Genomic DNA, 16378 nt, shown 5'->3' on the forward strand with positions numbered 1-16378 from the left:
TTTTGTGAAAGTAGGTGGGGCCATCTTATTTGTAGATAATCCCTCTAATTCTGGAACATATGGAAAACAATAATACAGTATTTTCTTTTTTACTCTTATACTAGACAATTTGATATGCATTCAAGTAATTTTTTCTGATATTTAAAAAATGTATTATAATAATTAATGTATTGAATTGATTTCTATTTTCTTGTACGTTACAGACATAATTCATATTTTCTGAAAATATGAATCTGAACACTAAAATCCTAAAGTTCCATCTTCCGCCCTTGTTTGTAGGTATTGCTTACAACATCATTTGTTTGCAAGCATAACAAGTTTTTCAGAGAAAACAATCATTATGTAAATTTCACTATCAAAATACATCACAATGAATACTTTTTCACAGGGGAGATAACTCAAATATAAGCAAAGACAGAAAAGTGATGTACATTCTATATAACAAATATATCAGACAAGTAAACTGATGTGGACTATTTTCATCATCTGTATGTACTGAGCATGTTATACTGGTTTACTTTGCTGAAATTCATTTTAAAAAGATTTTTTTCCGTAACTTCATCACAGCATAAGAAAAGGAAAAGTTCTGCTGTACTAGGAATCTTTTAACTTCAAATTAAAAACAAACACTAGCACAAGTAATTATTCCACATTACTGCCACAAGTACTTTCAAAATGTTGGTAGTCTTTAGCCTGTGGTTGATATTATCTCTCAAGATCTGTAAGTGTGAAGTATAGAACATTTTAAGTTTCCCTAGAGATCTATTAGTACCATAAATGTTGTGTAGATAACATTGTATCACTGGATATTAGATGCTGTGTTTTAGTGGTATGTAAATGATATTGACAGGCTTTGTGTGTATAAAAAAAGAAGCAGTGATAATATATGATACCATTCCCAATTGATAAATTGAATTGATAAACTTCAGATGTTTCAAAAGAATGACTTTGGTAATGAGGTTTTTTTAGAGCTTTTTAGGTCATCTGACCGAAGGTCAGGATGACCTATTGTCATCGTGCGCCGTGCGTCGTGCGCCGTGCGTCGTGCATAAAACTATTTATACAAAAGCCTACTCCTCCTAAACCCTTGAGTGAATTACATCCATATTTGGTGTGAAACATCCTGAGGGAAGGGCAATCATATATTATATAAATGAGCCTGGTCCGACCCCTAGGGAATGAGGGGTGGGGCCCCAGAAGGGCAAAGTTTCTTAATTTTAGCTTTAAAATTCTACTCCTCATTCATCCTTGGATGGATTTCATCAATATTTGTTGTAAAATATCATTGGGAAGGATGACGGTCCAACCCAGGGGTGATGGGCCCCAAAGGGCAAATTTTCTTAATTTTGCTTTAAATCCCCTATCCTTGGATGGATTTCATCCATATTTGGTGTTAAACATCCTTGGGGACAGAAAATCATATTTTACAAAAATGAGCCTGGGCCGACTCCTAGGGGCTGAGGGGTGGGGCCCCAAAAGGGCAAATTTTCTTAATTTTAGCTGGCCCACTTCCTGTTTTCAGGTTTCGGTCTCCGATCTGAATGAAAATTGGTCTATAGGTGTTTTAATTGATGCCGAACAACATGCAAACATTTTTGTAAAGATTTTGGTATTCCAAGATGGCCGCTGGCCCATTTCCTGTTTTAAGGTTTCAGTCTCCGATCTCAATGAACATTGGTCTATAGGGGTTTTAATTGATTCAGAAGGGGGACTTTAGGTGAGGACAATCATATTTTATAAAGGACCGAGCTAAGACCCATGGGGATAGTACGGCGGAGGTCCAAAATGGGAGCTTTGCTGAAATTTGGCTTTAAAATCTGCCTACTCCTTATATTAATCCTTGAATGGGTTACAACCATATATGGATGAAGGGCTACCAAGTTTGTTCAACAAATGACATTTACCTATTTCAGAAACTTACATATTCAACTAAGGAGTTCCTTGTATTGTTTATAATTAATCATTAACCAATACTGTATACTGTGACTGTTTTTGTGCCATGAGTCAGATGACCGTTAAGGCCCATGGGCCTCTTGTTTATTCTTGCACCATGGCATCTTTTCAATTAGCTTCACATAGGTTATTTTCACTTTTTGATCATGGTGTGATTTTGTCACTTCACAAATTTGCTAATATTGGCTTGATTATTACAGAGTAGAAATTATGTTAAACTTATGCTTGTCAGCTTTATTATCAATAAATGATTTATTTCAAGTTAAATTTGATATTTTTTCTCTTCAATACACGCAAATCACCCTTTAAGAATTTAGTTTTCAATATAAGCATAACCTGTTTTGTATTTATGTCTTGTTCAGCCTTCTTGTTCATTGATACAATTGATGATATGCTAAGCTTTCGGACTTGTGATAGAATACTCATTCCTGTCTGATATGTATACAGGTGGAGAACTGTAAAAATGCATTCCATAAAGAGGCTACGATAGACGATGACGATGAGGAGGAAGAGGACAGTGGGATTGAGGCCTCACCTAAAGCTGTCGGACACAATATCTACATTCTAGCTACACAGGTAAACATGGCTAATAAAGGTATCCATTGTCAGATACAGGTAACATATGCATATCACAAACTAAGGTAACTATACTCACACCACATAGCTAGCCACACATGTTATCAATACAGCCATATTTGAGGAAATGATTTAATATTGAAGTAGTCACACTTTTCTCATAGATTGCAGGTTGTAGCTGGTATATTACAGAATAAAGCTATACTACTTTATAACTAATTGTCTAAGTGTAATAATTCTTTATGTATGAGGTATGTACTTTTGTGATATATGGTACCTAATAACAGAAAGTCTCCTCTCTTGTAGCTGTCCCAGCATAAAGAGGAGCTAGCCAACCTGTTGAAGCCCAGTGATGATGATCTGTGGGGAGATCAAGCTCTCAAGTTCTATGAAAAACACACAGCACAGATAGAGGTAAGACAATACCCTACCTGGTATTTGGTAGTTAAAAATTAATTCTGAATTTGGGATGACCGTTTAAAGTCATTCATCCCTGAAATTTCATAATGAACTGCTCTAGTCTTTAATTTAGAAGAGTCTAAATGTGTTTTCAGGGGTACATTTAAAAGGAGTTAAACAAAACACCTTGTCTTTAATATGTTTTCTTAGTAATTTCCATATTTTCTAACTGTGGAAATGTCAAATATACCAACAATACATAACAATCTAATATTAAATCAACATGGAAAAAGTTTCCAGCAACACATATCTATTTGCATTTAAACTTATATTTATATATCATTCTGGATTTATCAATTATATTTATAACAATATCATTTACTATAAACTAAAACAATTTATGAATTCATATCATATTTATGTTGTGGATCTCTTTGCTCCTTCTTGTAGATTGTACGTGAGAACAGGACTATGGAGCAGATTGTGTTCCCAATTCCAGAGATATGTGAGTATCTCACAGAGGAAACTAAAACTCGTATCTATAATACGGCTGAGATGGATGAACAGGGGTCAAAGGTCGTCGACTTCTTTGACAGACATGAGGATATGTTTGCTGAAATGAGATGGCAAAAGAAGCTTCGAGGTATGGAAAAAGAAAAATCTCTTCAAAATAAATGTTCTCAATGATATACTGTATATTTAGATTCCCTTGATTGTCTCTCTTGCAAGGACACGAATCTCTTTTTCAGATCAGCCATTCAAAGCTTTTAGTTCTCAAGCTTTTCAAACCAAGCTTACAACATGTCTTTACATTTCGAATGATATAGAAAATACTTTGAATCCAGTCACACTACCTCTCAAACTACTGTGCAATATGTAGTATATAATACAATATGATATTCCAGCCAATCCGTACCTGTCCTGGTTCAGCAGTCACATGTCCTTATGGAGCAGCATTACATTTAACTTTGCCGTCCTCATCAACTTCCTCGTGGCTTGCTTCTACCCGTTCAGTGACGAACGTGACGGTAATGATATCTCTACGTAGTGGCGGTATAGTATTAGGATATTATGTTCAATGTATAAGAAATCAAAAATGTGTTATACACTGTATTGTTTTTTTTGTATATTAAAGAGTTAGCTGCCCTTGCGAGTAGGTATTGATCGTGACGTCAGGTGTTTCAGATAAAATGGCTTTGTACAAAAAGTAATACATCTACATTGACAAAAGTTCAGTACAATTTACAGTTAATTAGTTCCACCTTCCTGTGAAAAATATCATATGAAAAAATATGATGTCACTGTACATATATAGTAAAATAGCTATCATTACAAATTTAAAGTTTATGTGGTTGATAAAATAATAAATGTCTCGTACATATAGGAAAACAAATGTCATCTGTCGTCATTAATATTTCCCTTATTGTATTTGATTACAGAACTTGACCCTCGTCTGTCAGGCCTCGTGTGGACTGCGATGTTCGGATCTCTAGCACTAGTGATCAGTGTTGGAGTGTATCCATCCGCTATTAGAACTTTTATAGCCTCTATCATTCTAAGGTTCATATTCTCTGTGGGATTGGAGCCTACTCTGTGGCTTTTAGGTGCCTTAAATGTAAGTAAACTTGATAATTGCCCTTTTTAGTACATTTTACCTTTTCTTTTTACTCTAAAATAAAGACTTTTATTTTTGAATTATGAAGATGTATGATGTAATAAATTGCAAAAAATACTACAATATCATTGTCATTTTTTCTTCAAAACGTTTTAATTTTGATCATGAATTGATAAATAATGTATTGAAAATAAATTAAATAACATTAATCAATTCATGCAGAAATAATCATGATTTTATGTATGTATAATTATTAATTTATTTGTGTTCATTTTATGTTGTAGGTGATAAATAAAGGAATATTTTTGATAAGTTTGATGGGAAACAATGGAACTTTCACCAAACCTCCCTCTCAAGTGCTGAGGGATTTTCAATTTGTGTATAATGTTGGATATCTCATATTATGTGTGCTTGGACTGTGTGTTCACGAGTTCTTCTACAGCTTCTTGGTAAGTTGGTAGATAATTCATCCAAATCCTTTCCTGAATGAATTATCATTAAATTCAGAGAGTAGAAAAAATAAACAACACGTACATGGGTCAGGCTACCATAGAATGGGAGTAAAATGTGCTACATATGTCTGTCTAATATAATCTCATTTAGTGAAGGAAATGTCTTGTAGCATTTCATCTCATCTAATCCACCTTTGAATATAAGGGCTGTCATGTTTTGAAGACTTCAAATTTAGTCAATAATCAATGAGGAAAAAATTGAAACTTGTTTGTAATTTAAATAGTACAAATAACAGAAAATGGTATGTATTTACAACATTTACTAAAACAATATTTAAACCATCATTACATTTAAATTCATAAAATTATAAAATAACCAACCTGTAAATACACACATTAATTTACACAAACATGATATATAGTTCACAAACACTGTATAACATATATGTCTATACTAAAATGGTTTGGCATCTTTGGGGTAGACTCAACCTGACACTTCTACATGTACATGTGAACATAATGATTAAACCATTAATATTTAAGATATAACCATTCTGTTTCTGTTGTAGTTGTTGGACCTGGTGTATAGAGAAGAGACCATAAGATATTCTGTTTCTGTTGTAGTTGTTGGACCTGGTGTATAGAGAAGAGACCATAAGATATTCTGTTTCTGTTGTAGTTGTTGGACCTTGTGTATAGAGAAGAGACCATAAGATATTCTGTTTCTGTTTCAGTTGTTAGACCTTGTGTATAGAGAAGAGACCATAAGATATTCTGTTTCTGTTGTAGTTGTTGGACCTTGTGTGTATAGAGAAGAGACCATAAGATATTCTGTTTCTGTTGTAGTTGTTGGACCTTGTGTGTAGAAAAGAGACCATAAGATATTCTATATTTCTGTTTCAGCTGCTGGACCTGGTGTATAGAGAAGAGACCCTGCTGAATGTCATTAAATCGGTGACAAGGAACGGTCGCTCTATAGTACTCACAGCCGTCCTTGCTGTCATACTCATCTACCTCTTCTCCATCATCGGTTTTATCTTCTTCAAAGACGACTTCCTCATGGAGGTTGAGAGGATAGATCCACCTCAAATCATAAGTACGTTAAATTTTAGATATTGGTATTATATTGAGATTACACATGGGACTGCAATGGTTGAGTGGTAAAGACCTTCCGACAGATGACCACAAGCTCTCCATCTCAGGGTGCCGAGTTTGAATCCTATATAGGGTACTAGCCAGGTACTGACCACTGGTCAATCCAAATATGGCACTGCATTAAATAACCCTGGCAGTTAAAATAGGAAATGAAACTACATGTAATCAAAAGAAACACAAATTGTTTGATATTGAATTTACTTCAATCAGTTAATTACAAAAAACAAACGCTTTAGCGTGTGTCTTTTTGTAACTTTTAAAAAATCACTTATGAATGTTGAGTCGATTCCATATTCAATAACCTCAAAACCTGTTTCTAACTTATATACATATATTATATATATTTATGGTGACCAGATTAAAATAAATATAAATTTGTTTTGTTTCAGATTTGACAGATACAAATGCTACAGTGAATGGCTCATGTGAAGCTCATGGAAACTGCAGTTTATCTGACACTGTAGCACATTATCTCAGTCCCAAACATGGTACAGTATTATATATAGAACTAATCATTTTGGGGCTACCATCAATAAGAACAAAATTTTAGAGAATTTTTTGTATTATGTAAGCACCGTTTGCATTCAATTTGGTAGTTTCGTAAGCTAATTTTGAAATTTTAGTAACATTATCTCTTACTGTATAGCCGTTATTTTCACAAAATTCACAATTTGAACTAAAAGAATATTGAATTTCAGCAGTTTTAATTTTTTTTGCAATTGGGCTTTAAGGATATATATGATTCAACAACTGTTTCTCATTAATATTTCTTGGATCAACTTTTCACGATCATAGCATTTAATGTCGGGAAAAATCGTGAAAATATCATTCCCAAGAGAATAACTGCCTATAGGGTATTTTCATTCCCAAGAGAATAACTGCCTATAGAGTATGTCAATTTGTTGATATTCAGAGGTCTAAAATTTCTATTAGTTGGTGACTCTGATTGAAGTTCATCATTCTTTACAGAGGTATCAGAAGAAGAGCCCAGTGATAAACAGCGTGTGTGTGATTCCCTGATCATGTGTATCCTTACCACTCTCAACGAAGGACTGAGAAATGGTGGCGGTATTGGGGATGTACTCCGAAAACCGGATACCAGGGTAACTTCACTCTTGTTTATAACAAAAAGCCTCCCAAAACCAAGATAAATTTAGCATTTAATAACTGGTAATTAAAGTAAGGTTAGATTTCATTTTCTAAAGGCCAGGGTCAAGAAATGTTTTTCAGAATTTTTGAGATAATCAAAAATGTTTCATCTAACAAATATTTTATGGCTGAAATCTTACCTGATTTGCTTATTTTGAGTTCAATATTGTGTTTAGATGTCGGAGTAAAGGATGCTCCACCGCTGATAGAGCATAAATGATGTTCATCATAAGCACAATAATTGGTGTTTAATCATGTATATATATGTCTAATTAACACGTAAAATGATATAAAATAATTTATTTGCCTTTGTTGCATGCACAATTAGTACTTCATTCCATATAGGATATAGTGCTATGGAATTTTTTTGGGATGCAATTAATTATTTTTCATATTTTTAACTTGAAGTAAAATTAGAAGCTCAAACTTTTCAATGGTAGTTATGGTGTAAAGTAAGTAACTTTTGTAACTGAAGAAAAATACTAAATCATCTGTTCCTGTTTTTGTTAGTTAAAAAATGCCGTTTGTCAGCGGTGGAGCATCTTTAAGAGATAAGTTGATAAGTTTATGTAAACCCTTTAGAAAAACAAATTGAAATATTGAAATTTAATTCATTTTTGGTGAAATAAATAAGTTTTAATGATTTTGTGTTTCAGGAACCTTTGTTTGTAGCAAGAGTTGTGTATGACATGCTGTTCTTTTTCATCGTCATTATTATCGTCCTCAACCTCATCTTTGGTGTCATCATCGACACATTTGCTGACTTGAGAAGTGAGAAACAGAACAAAGAACAAACATTAAAGAATACCTGTTTTATTTGTGGTACGTATCCTAAAACGCACATATTTCTTTGTAGATATTTTATTGTTGTGAAATTACTGTATTTAAATGGAAATTTATGGGATAAGAACATTTTCGCTAATTACGGGAGGGCCTTTAAACCACCAAAATTTCCAAAGCACAAAAATTTTTGAATGAAGTATTTTATTTGTATATGTTTTCAGGTTTAAATCGTAATGCATTTGACAACAAAGATGTCTCTTTTGATGAACACAAGTCTAAAGAGCATAATATGTGGCACTATCTCAACTTCATTGTACTTGTGAAAGTGAAAGATCATACAGAGTTTACGGGGCCTGAAAGTTACGTTCATGCCATGATTAAGGTAGGCAACTCTCATACTGTTTGTGATTTTTAAGGTAGTGTGCACTTTTATCAAAAAGAAACATATAAAACAAACATCCTTTCATGATATACAATTAATAATTATAGAAGATTCAAGAAGACAATGGAATCAAATGTTATTTTAAAGTATAGCAACCTTTTCATATATAAGTCATACACCTCCGCTAAATGTGTTATTTGTAGGAGAAAAACTTGGAGTGGTTTCCGAGGATGCGAGCCATGTCACTGCAGGCAGAAGAGAGTGATGGGGAACAGAATGAGCTGAGAAACCTTCAGGCCCAGCTGGACTGTGCTAATACTCTCATCAAAAATCTGTCTAAACAGCTGAGTGAACTCAAGGACCAGGTAAGAACAACTTTATTATACATTCTCAAAACAACTGATTGACCTCAAAGATCATGCATGTACCACTTAATAATACTGTGCTTACACTCTCATCAGAAATCTCTCAAAACAATCGAGTGAGCTCAAGGACCAGATGCATAAAACTTAATTATACTGTGCTAACACTCTCATCAAAAACATGTCAAAATAACTGAATGAGTTCAAAGATCAGGTGCGTAACTTAAACTGTGCTTACACTCTAATTATCAAAAACCTGTCTAAACAGCTGAGTGAGCTCAAAGATCAGGTATGTACAGCTTAATTCTCTCATCAAACAGCTGAGTGAGCTTAAAGATGCAATATGTACTACTCGACTAGTATACAAGTACCCGGGTGAAACTCCCATAAAAAAACTGACCTTGATTAGTTATTGAGGCTATAAAGTAAACATGGTGGTACACTTGCAACTCTATTCTATACAACACGAATATACCTACCACAGTTTCCCAAAAAACACGCCACACAGTACATACACACTGCACACCACATACGTGGGAGGCTAGGACGTTAATTAATCAAACAATCTTGTATAAAACAAATGTTGATATTATAGATGAAAATATTGTTTTGTTTCAGATGACCGAACAAAGGAAACAAAAGCAGAGGAAAGGTTTTCTTCACTCCACAACAGTACCAACGATAATGAACCCCAACTCTACATACTGAACGAAAATAGCAATCAAAGTTGATAAACTTTCCTGAACGTGCAAGTTTTTGTCTGGGTAGTCCAGAAAACTTTCCTAAACATGCAAGTTTTTGTCTGGGTAGTCCAGAGTTCTGGTCCCATGCACTTCATGGACTAGCAAGTTAGATTCTGCATCCAAATGGTCCAAGATTCCAAATTGTATTTGATACTTTGTGTACCATGTGTTATTATGCTACATTAGTGAAGTTGTGATTTCTAATGCACCGTATTGTCCTTCATTGTCATTCTTTTATAAGTCCGGATCATAAATACTTTAATATCAACCAATGGATTGTTCAGTTGTAAAAATAACAAGTAGTTAGGATATATCATATTTGAATTATATATATATATATATATATAAATGTTGATCGATATATTTTTCAAGCATTATATTATTGGCCTGCTACCATACATCCATAGCTATTTCTGATAAGTTTCATTTTCATCTCTAATCAGGTATTGTAATATACAAATATTTTGTCAGTGTATTAGCCACAAACGCCAAAAAAAATGTAACAAACATTTAGAAAGTTTCTTGACTTTATCATTTAACTTGAAAAATCAGTGGAATCCTTTATGAACATGTCAACAGGGATTTTTTTGTCTAGAAAAAATGTAATAACACACTTTTATGAATAGTTTTTGAAATGTGTTTTTGAATGAGACTTGGATCTTTCTTGCCAATTATCATGACTATTTTTGTATCTCAAAAAAAATCATATGTTAAGCATAAAAGACCTGGACCTTTTTCTTTGCATTATTTAAAGGCAGCTACGAAGGCAACACTCTCTGATGAGAAGATGAATGATGACATATTTTGTAATTTGAAAGATTTTTCAATAATTTTTCCAAAAGTTAACTTTGATATTGTCACTGATATACAGATAATATGGCATTATCATTTTGATCATGACAAATGTTTAGCTGCTTTCAGCTCTTGAAATTTCCTTTTGATAAACGAAAAAAATATATCGATTTTGTTTTAAGTTTTATTATTACAATTACAAGTGCTGTATCAAATTTAGCTTAAACTTTGTGCTATATATGATATACGAAGGCATATTTTTATAGCTGTTTCTAAATTATTAGAAACATACTGATCTTCATTTTTATGTTTAGTTGAAAAAGTATGGATAAGATACAAAGGAATAGTGCTATCTGATGAAAAGAGGTTATAACTAAACATGAAGAGTCTTGTAATATGTGGTAAGTGATATTTAAACGCATTATTTAATATGTTGGAATTACATTATTGTTTAATTTGGCTAAATGCTTCTAACATTTTGATGTTAAGCATAGGTTCAATGGCCGCCTATGTTTACAATTCATATGATGCAAATTTTAGGAAAAAGCCATAACCACGAAGAAGTCATACGATTAAATAATTTGGTATAATACTTTCTGCTTTGATGTAACTCCACATGCATAATTTCCCTTTCAGTTATCTTGTACATGACTGAGCAACTTCGCTAGTCAAGGGTATTCAGTACAATTTCAGTACATTTTTGAAATTTTCACTCGTGAATTGTGAAATTGTGGACATTCTATGACTTTCTTTGAAATTTCAATATCATAATTAAGAAAAACAATGAAGTGATTCAAAGTCTGCATGTATGCTTTAAGTTTGATAGTTACAAAAGCTTGTATGATAGTAAGGTTATGGCACTTGTGATAGTTAGCTAGAAGTCTATTCTTAAACATACCTTTATATTGTCGTTAAGCACACAAAATTAAAAATCTAATGAATCTAATTGTTAAAAACAAATTTCAATAATTGTGATCAAAATGTGATTCTTAATATTTGATCTAATTCTTGAATATCGACTTACTGTATATATAGTTCTGTTAAGATATATGTGTTTTGTAAAATATGAAGATATATTGATGACTTATAAATAATATATATTTATATTGGGATTAATTAAGTTCTGTAAAGGGATAGACATTTTCATCATACATATCAAAATGTTGATAACATGTAACTCGGTGATTTGAATGGGTTAGATTTTGTAAAAGTTGTCATTTATCTGACAATCATTCAATTTGTGTTCCAAAAACATTGATCAAATTTAAAATTTGAACATGATTTCATGAAATTATTGTTTGCAATGCATTATGCACCTACTAGATTAAAAACAATCTACCCAAAAGTGGAAACCTATAATAGAGGCTATCACCTTATCATACATTGATCTAGTGCATTGTCTATTAAATTATGTATTAATCCATATGCAGAATGCTCGGTAAGATTTATTTGGTGTGAATGTATTCCTACAACCGTAGTTAAGAGCATTGATTATGAACAATAATACATTATTTACTGCTTACTTAATATTGGCAAAGCAAATTTTTCATTTTCATCATAATTTACTACTGTGTAAGTCGCACTGGTGTAAAGGTCGCACTCCCGATTTTCAGAGCTGGGGAGTTGTGACTTATACTCTGGAAAATACGGTTATTAGTCTTATATCTATTGATATATAAGCCAATGTTTTAAACCCCATATAAGACAATGTTGAACTGCATTTATTGTTTCTAGAGTAACAAAAGAATTATGATTTTGTTATGTGAACCCTGATGTATAATTTATTATACTAATATATTGACTAACTGTTGGAGCCTGGTGTGATGTTTTGTTATCGTTTGTTACCTACTGTAGTTATTATTAGTGTTACAATGTGATTATCTATCATTCCATAGGGCCAGGATTTCTGTGTAGAATACCTTTCTCTAGTCGTGTCTGTACAAAACTTATAACAATCACAGCCACTGGGAAAACGAGTTTTACACTCAAGGAAATATAGGAATTGATGATCTGAAATCTGTTATAAATGAATATCAGCCAAATTAAATTTTAAGCGGTCTATGTTGTCTTACAAAACGTCAAATTTCAGTAATCCTTATAGTTAATCTATCACTGTTTTTTTACATTTGACTTGTAAATTTTCAAAATAGACTTATTGATGTTTAAGGTTTAAATCTTCAATACAAAGAGATGTTAGCATGCAACAAGCAATATCAAAGTCCTAAAACGTATTATTTAGTGTATGCTATCATGTATACTAAAACGTGTATATGTGCACTTATCATTTATCATTATCATATAATAGTACACCATTTAATTTGATTTCTGTCCGCCAATTATCAGCAACAAGCATATGGATAGATCTTACTAGAATGTTGGTCTGATTATCGAAAAAAAAACTTCATTCTTCAGAGGTATGTCCAAGTATTGTAATTGGTGGTGTTTTCAACACAGTGAAAGTTTAACACAAAAAGGATTTTAACGGGAGAGCACAATAATGAACTTCCATTAACAATAATTGCGTTTATCATAATTAAAGACTTGCAGAAAATGCAATTACTTGTAACCTAATCATATTTTAACACTAGCATTTAAGTATTGAGACTTTAAAACATGATAACCAATAAATATTTTCATTCGTTTTACAATCCAACCGCGAGACCTAATAACAATCAATCAACCCTTATTATTTGATTTTAAATTCATCGCTACATTCAAAGCTGTAACAATCTTTTTCATTTCACTGCCTCCAATCACAATGCATTTTTTACACCAGAACAACAAGATTGTTTACTTCTCAGTGAAATATCACGCATGATAAGTGCCGAACTAGTACATGTGTATTGCTTTGTAAAATACTGCGCGTTTTACAATGACTCGTAAAATTTCAACAAAACCCCGATATATTAGATGTACATTGATCCAGCAGGCACGGTGCTATGTTTGTGAGTAAACACAGACCAAGATTAAACTCATTCTGAAGGTGTAATTTAATGAACAAACCACAATATATGTACTACTTTAATACTGTTTTCCAGCATATATGTGTATGCATTGTAATAGTTAACAATTGCTATAGTAACAACATTGACCCCCTGTAAGTGACACGGGTTTGTCTGAATAAAATCACATTTACATGATTTCTCGAAAGGTCTTTGTGATTTATTATTTGTTATTCATATTCGTGTAAACGCAAAAAAAACCACAACATTTGCCTGGTAATGACAAGTTAATTTCTAATGAAAATATCTTACTTTTATTAAGAATATCTAATTTTAAGACCAGGGATTGTATAAAAGAAGCTTAAAGTGAATAATCGGGCAAAGGAAGGGTAAAGACGGTAAAAATGGCGTTATACAGATAATTTCTTATGAAATAGAAAAATAAAATTTCACATCAAAATCGTTCTGCATGCGAAGAAATTATTTATACTACATGTATAAGAATCTGAAAACGTTCTCACGGCTGGCTTTGTCCGTGTTGATATTCCCACGAAGCCTCGCTTTCAGAATTTATTTTTAGAACTGTGCTTAATTTACACGGGGGTTTTCCAATTTGATGGTCAAAACTTGACAACGAAAGCAGAACTTGACCATTGTTTTGATATTTAAAAACTTTTGGAAGGCCAACGAACACATTTCGACTGTTTTCATTGCCCGACTATTCACTTTAATGTATTGCATGCGTTTAAAGCTATAATGTGTTTCGCAAAGAATTACATAAACCTGTATGTAAATTAAAGGTCAAAAATTCATAATTTGGTACTAGATATACTATTTTGAGAAAAAAATACAATAATGCGAAGTTTGTCAAATATTTTATTTACGTCCTTTCAACAGCCAGGGTCATTTAAGGACGGCCTCCGTTTATGTGGTGCCTTGCGTGTGTGAAATGCTACATGTAGATGCGTGTTTTGGGAGACTCTGGTATATTCGTGTTGTGTCTTGTAACGTGGAACTCTTGCCCTTTTTATAGTGCTATATTACTGAAGCATGCCGGCACCATGCAACATATTGCAAGTAAAGCATTATTACCGTAAAGGCGACCAAAGTACATGTTACACATACCATTGAATTTTGCCCACGAACCAATTTAACTAAACCCAGGAGCATTTTTTAGTCCTATGACAGAGAACCTGTAAGGTATCCACCAGGGTTCCCTTTTAGGTCAAAAACTATAACCAATTAAATGCTTAATTTCGAAAACCGATATTATGTTCTTAAAAGTATACATTTCCGCAAATTTTGACTGATCATATCTAACTTAAAAATTTGAAATAATTTTTTACAGGTTCTTGAAACCAAAAAATAGCCAAATGTGGAGGTCAATTTTTAGCAACATCAAATTTTCACCAGAATGGTACCCCCACTTCCAATTCTTGTACACAAAAAAAAAAAAAATATGACCGGTAAAGTTGTCATCTAAAAGACAAATTACTGTGGGGTATTTTTTTTCCAATTTTTTTTCTTTAAATGGCTCATTTAATGATAAATTAAAGGGCGCAAACTATTATATTTCTATTGACATGTTGTGTTTTCATTAATGGAATGATTTTCTGATAATATTAGGCACTGAAATGTTATTATTAAGTGCATTTAAGAAAAAAAAATATTTAATCTTCAACCCCTAAAGATAGGATACTTCTATAGAAGATTTGTAGCTGCACAGTTTTAACCAAAAGAAAAGTACTAATTCGTCTGCTCATGTTTTTAATAGAGAAAAAATACCATTCGTCGGCGGTGGTCTTTAACTTTGTGCAGAAGAATGTCGATTACAACATATTGCAACTTAGGCATTCTCTGAAATACATGAGATTTACATTGCAAATAGTTGAACACTCAGATAATCGATATTGATTGACATAGATAATCGATATTGATTGACATATGTACATGTAAATGTAATACAAGGTGAAATGTCATGCCTGTGTCATCCGAGAGTAACGTCCTGGATAGATAAAACCTGTAAACTGCGCCTCCCAAAACTCGAACTCCTAGTTAGGAAATGATAACCCAGCGGCCTGGGAAGTTTGAAGTATGCAAACATTTCAATCACCCTCACGACATTATATAACGTATTTATACGTCCTGATTAAGTCTGTGTCATGATAAAGCTTATGTGGATTCAAACTTTTAAATTATCCAGTGTATTGTTTATGCCTCTAATAGTGTCGTTCACGGCACAAAGTTTGATATGCAATGTACATTATACACCTACTTGTCCCTTTTTCGTCACCCATGTCGGCAATATCTTTTGAATATGGGTTAGAACAGCGGACGTTGTTGAAGCACGGCGCTGTTAGTCTGAACAAGTCGTCATCGTAACGCTTTTCTTGTATAAGTGTAATATATACTTAGTCTTGTTTTCTTGCGTAAATACATTTTGTACATAGAGATATGGTAGAACAGTTAAGTACATATTTATGTAGTTTTACATAGATACATCTAAATGTAATACAGTAAAACCTGCTGTATCGACCATCTATGTATAACGACCACCTACCTAATAGGCCACAAATGGCCAATTTCAACACAATATAACCTGTTTATGAAGACCATGTTTCCTCTGTCCCGTGGATGGTATTTATAGATAAGCAATACGATACTTGTTGTGATACAGGTGGATAAATAGTATCGTCTAACCCACAGGGACCTGGCACGAAAAATTTTTAACCAATAGTATACATATATATATTATAGTATCAAGGGTATGAACTCGGCGGTCGAGAAAAACGGACCTATTTTTTTGAAACCACAATTATTTTAATAAATGGGTTATATACAACATTGACGGATATCTTACCTTAAAGAGAAATAATTTATCTTTCCATTGAGTGCTTGATGAACAAAATTGGCCAAGTATTGACGAAGTTATGGCTTGATGAATCGGGAAATTTGCTAAAAATATGCTAGGTAGACATTTCCCTGTCCGGTCGAAATGTCGTCTCGGCTCTAATGGGTACCTCAAAAACCAAGCCAAAATCACAAAATCTACGCTTGTGGTGGTAAACAGTACCC

General features: G+C 32.9%; 1 protein-coding gene across 1 annotated transcript in view; it reads left to right on the plus strand.

Annotated features, from left to right (window-relative positions):
* Positions 1-13511, plus strand: part of LOC138336069 (inositol 1,4,5-trisphosphate receptor-like) — a 125749-nt gene extending 112238 nt beyond the window's left edge. The window contains exons 50-62 of the mRNA XM_069285354.1: positions 2401-2529; positions 2836-2943; positions 3379-3571; positions 3834-3956; positions 4368-4543; positions 4828-4992; positions 5899-6091; positions 6540-6638; positions 7120-7253; positions 7956-8121; positions 8304-8464; positions 8668-8829; positions 9445-13511. Of these exons, the coding sequence (XP_069141455.1) occupies positions 2401-2529; positions 2836-2943; positions 3379-3571; positions 3834-3956; positions 4368-4543; positions 4828-4992; positions 5899-6091; positions 6540-6638; positions 7120-7253; positions 7956-8121; positions 8304-8464; positions 8668-8829; positions 9445-9534 (1899 nt within the window). The 3' untranslated portion in view covers positions 9535-13511. The remainder of the gene's footprint in view (positions 1-2400; positions 2530-2835; positions 2944-3378; positions 3572-3833; positions 3957-4367; positions 4544-4827; positions 4993-5898; positions 6092-6539; positions 6639-7119; positions 7254-7955; positions 8122-8303; positions 8465-8667; positions 8830-9444) is intronic.
* Positions 13512-16378: the final 2867 nt, after the last annotated feature.

Source organism: Argopecten irradians, chromosome 12 (assembly GCF_041381155.1).
Source record: "Argopecten irradians isolate NY chromosome 12, Ai_NY, whole genome shotgun sequence".
NCBI lineage: Eukaryota > Metazoa > Mollusca > Bivalvia > Pectinida > Pectinidae > Argopecten > Argopecten irradians.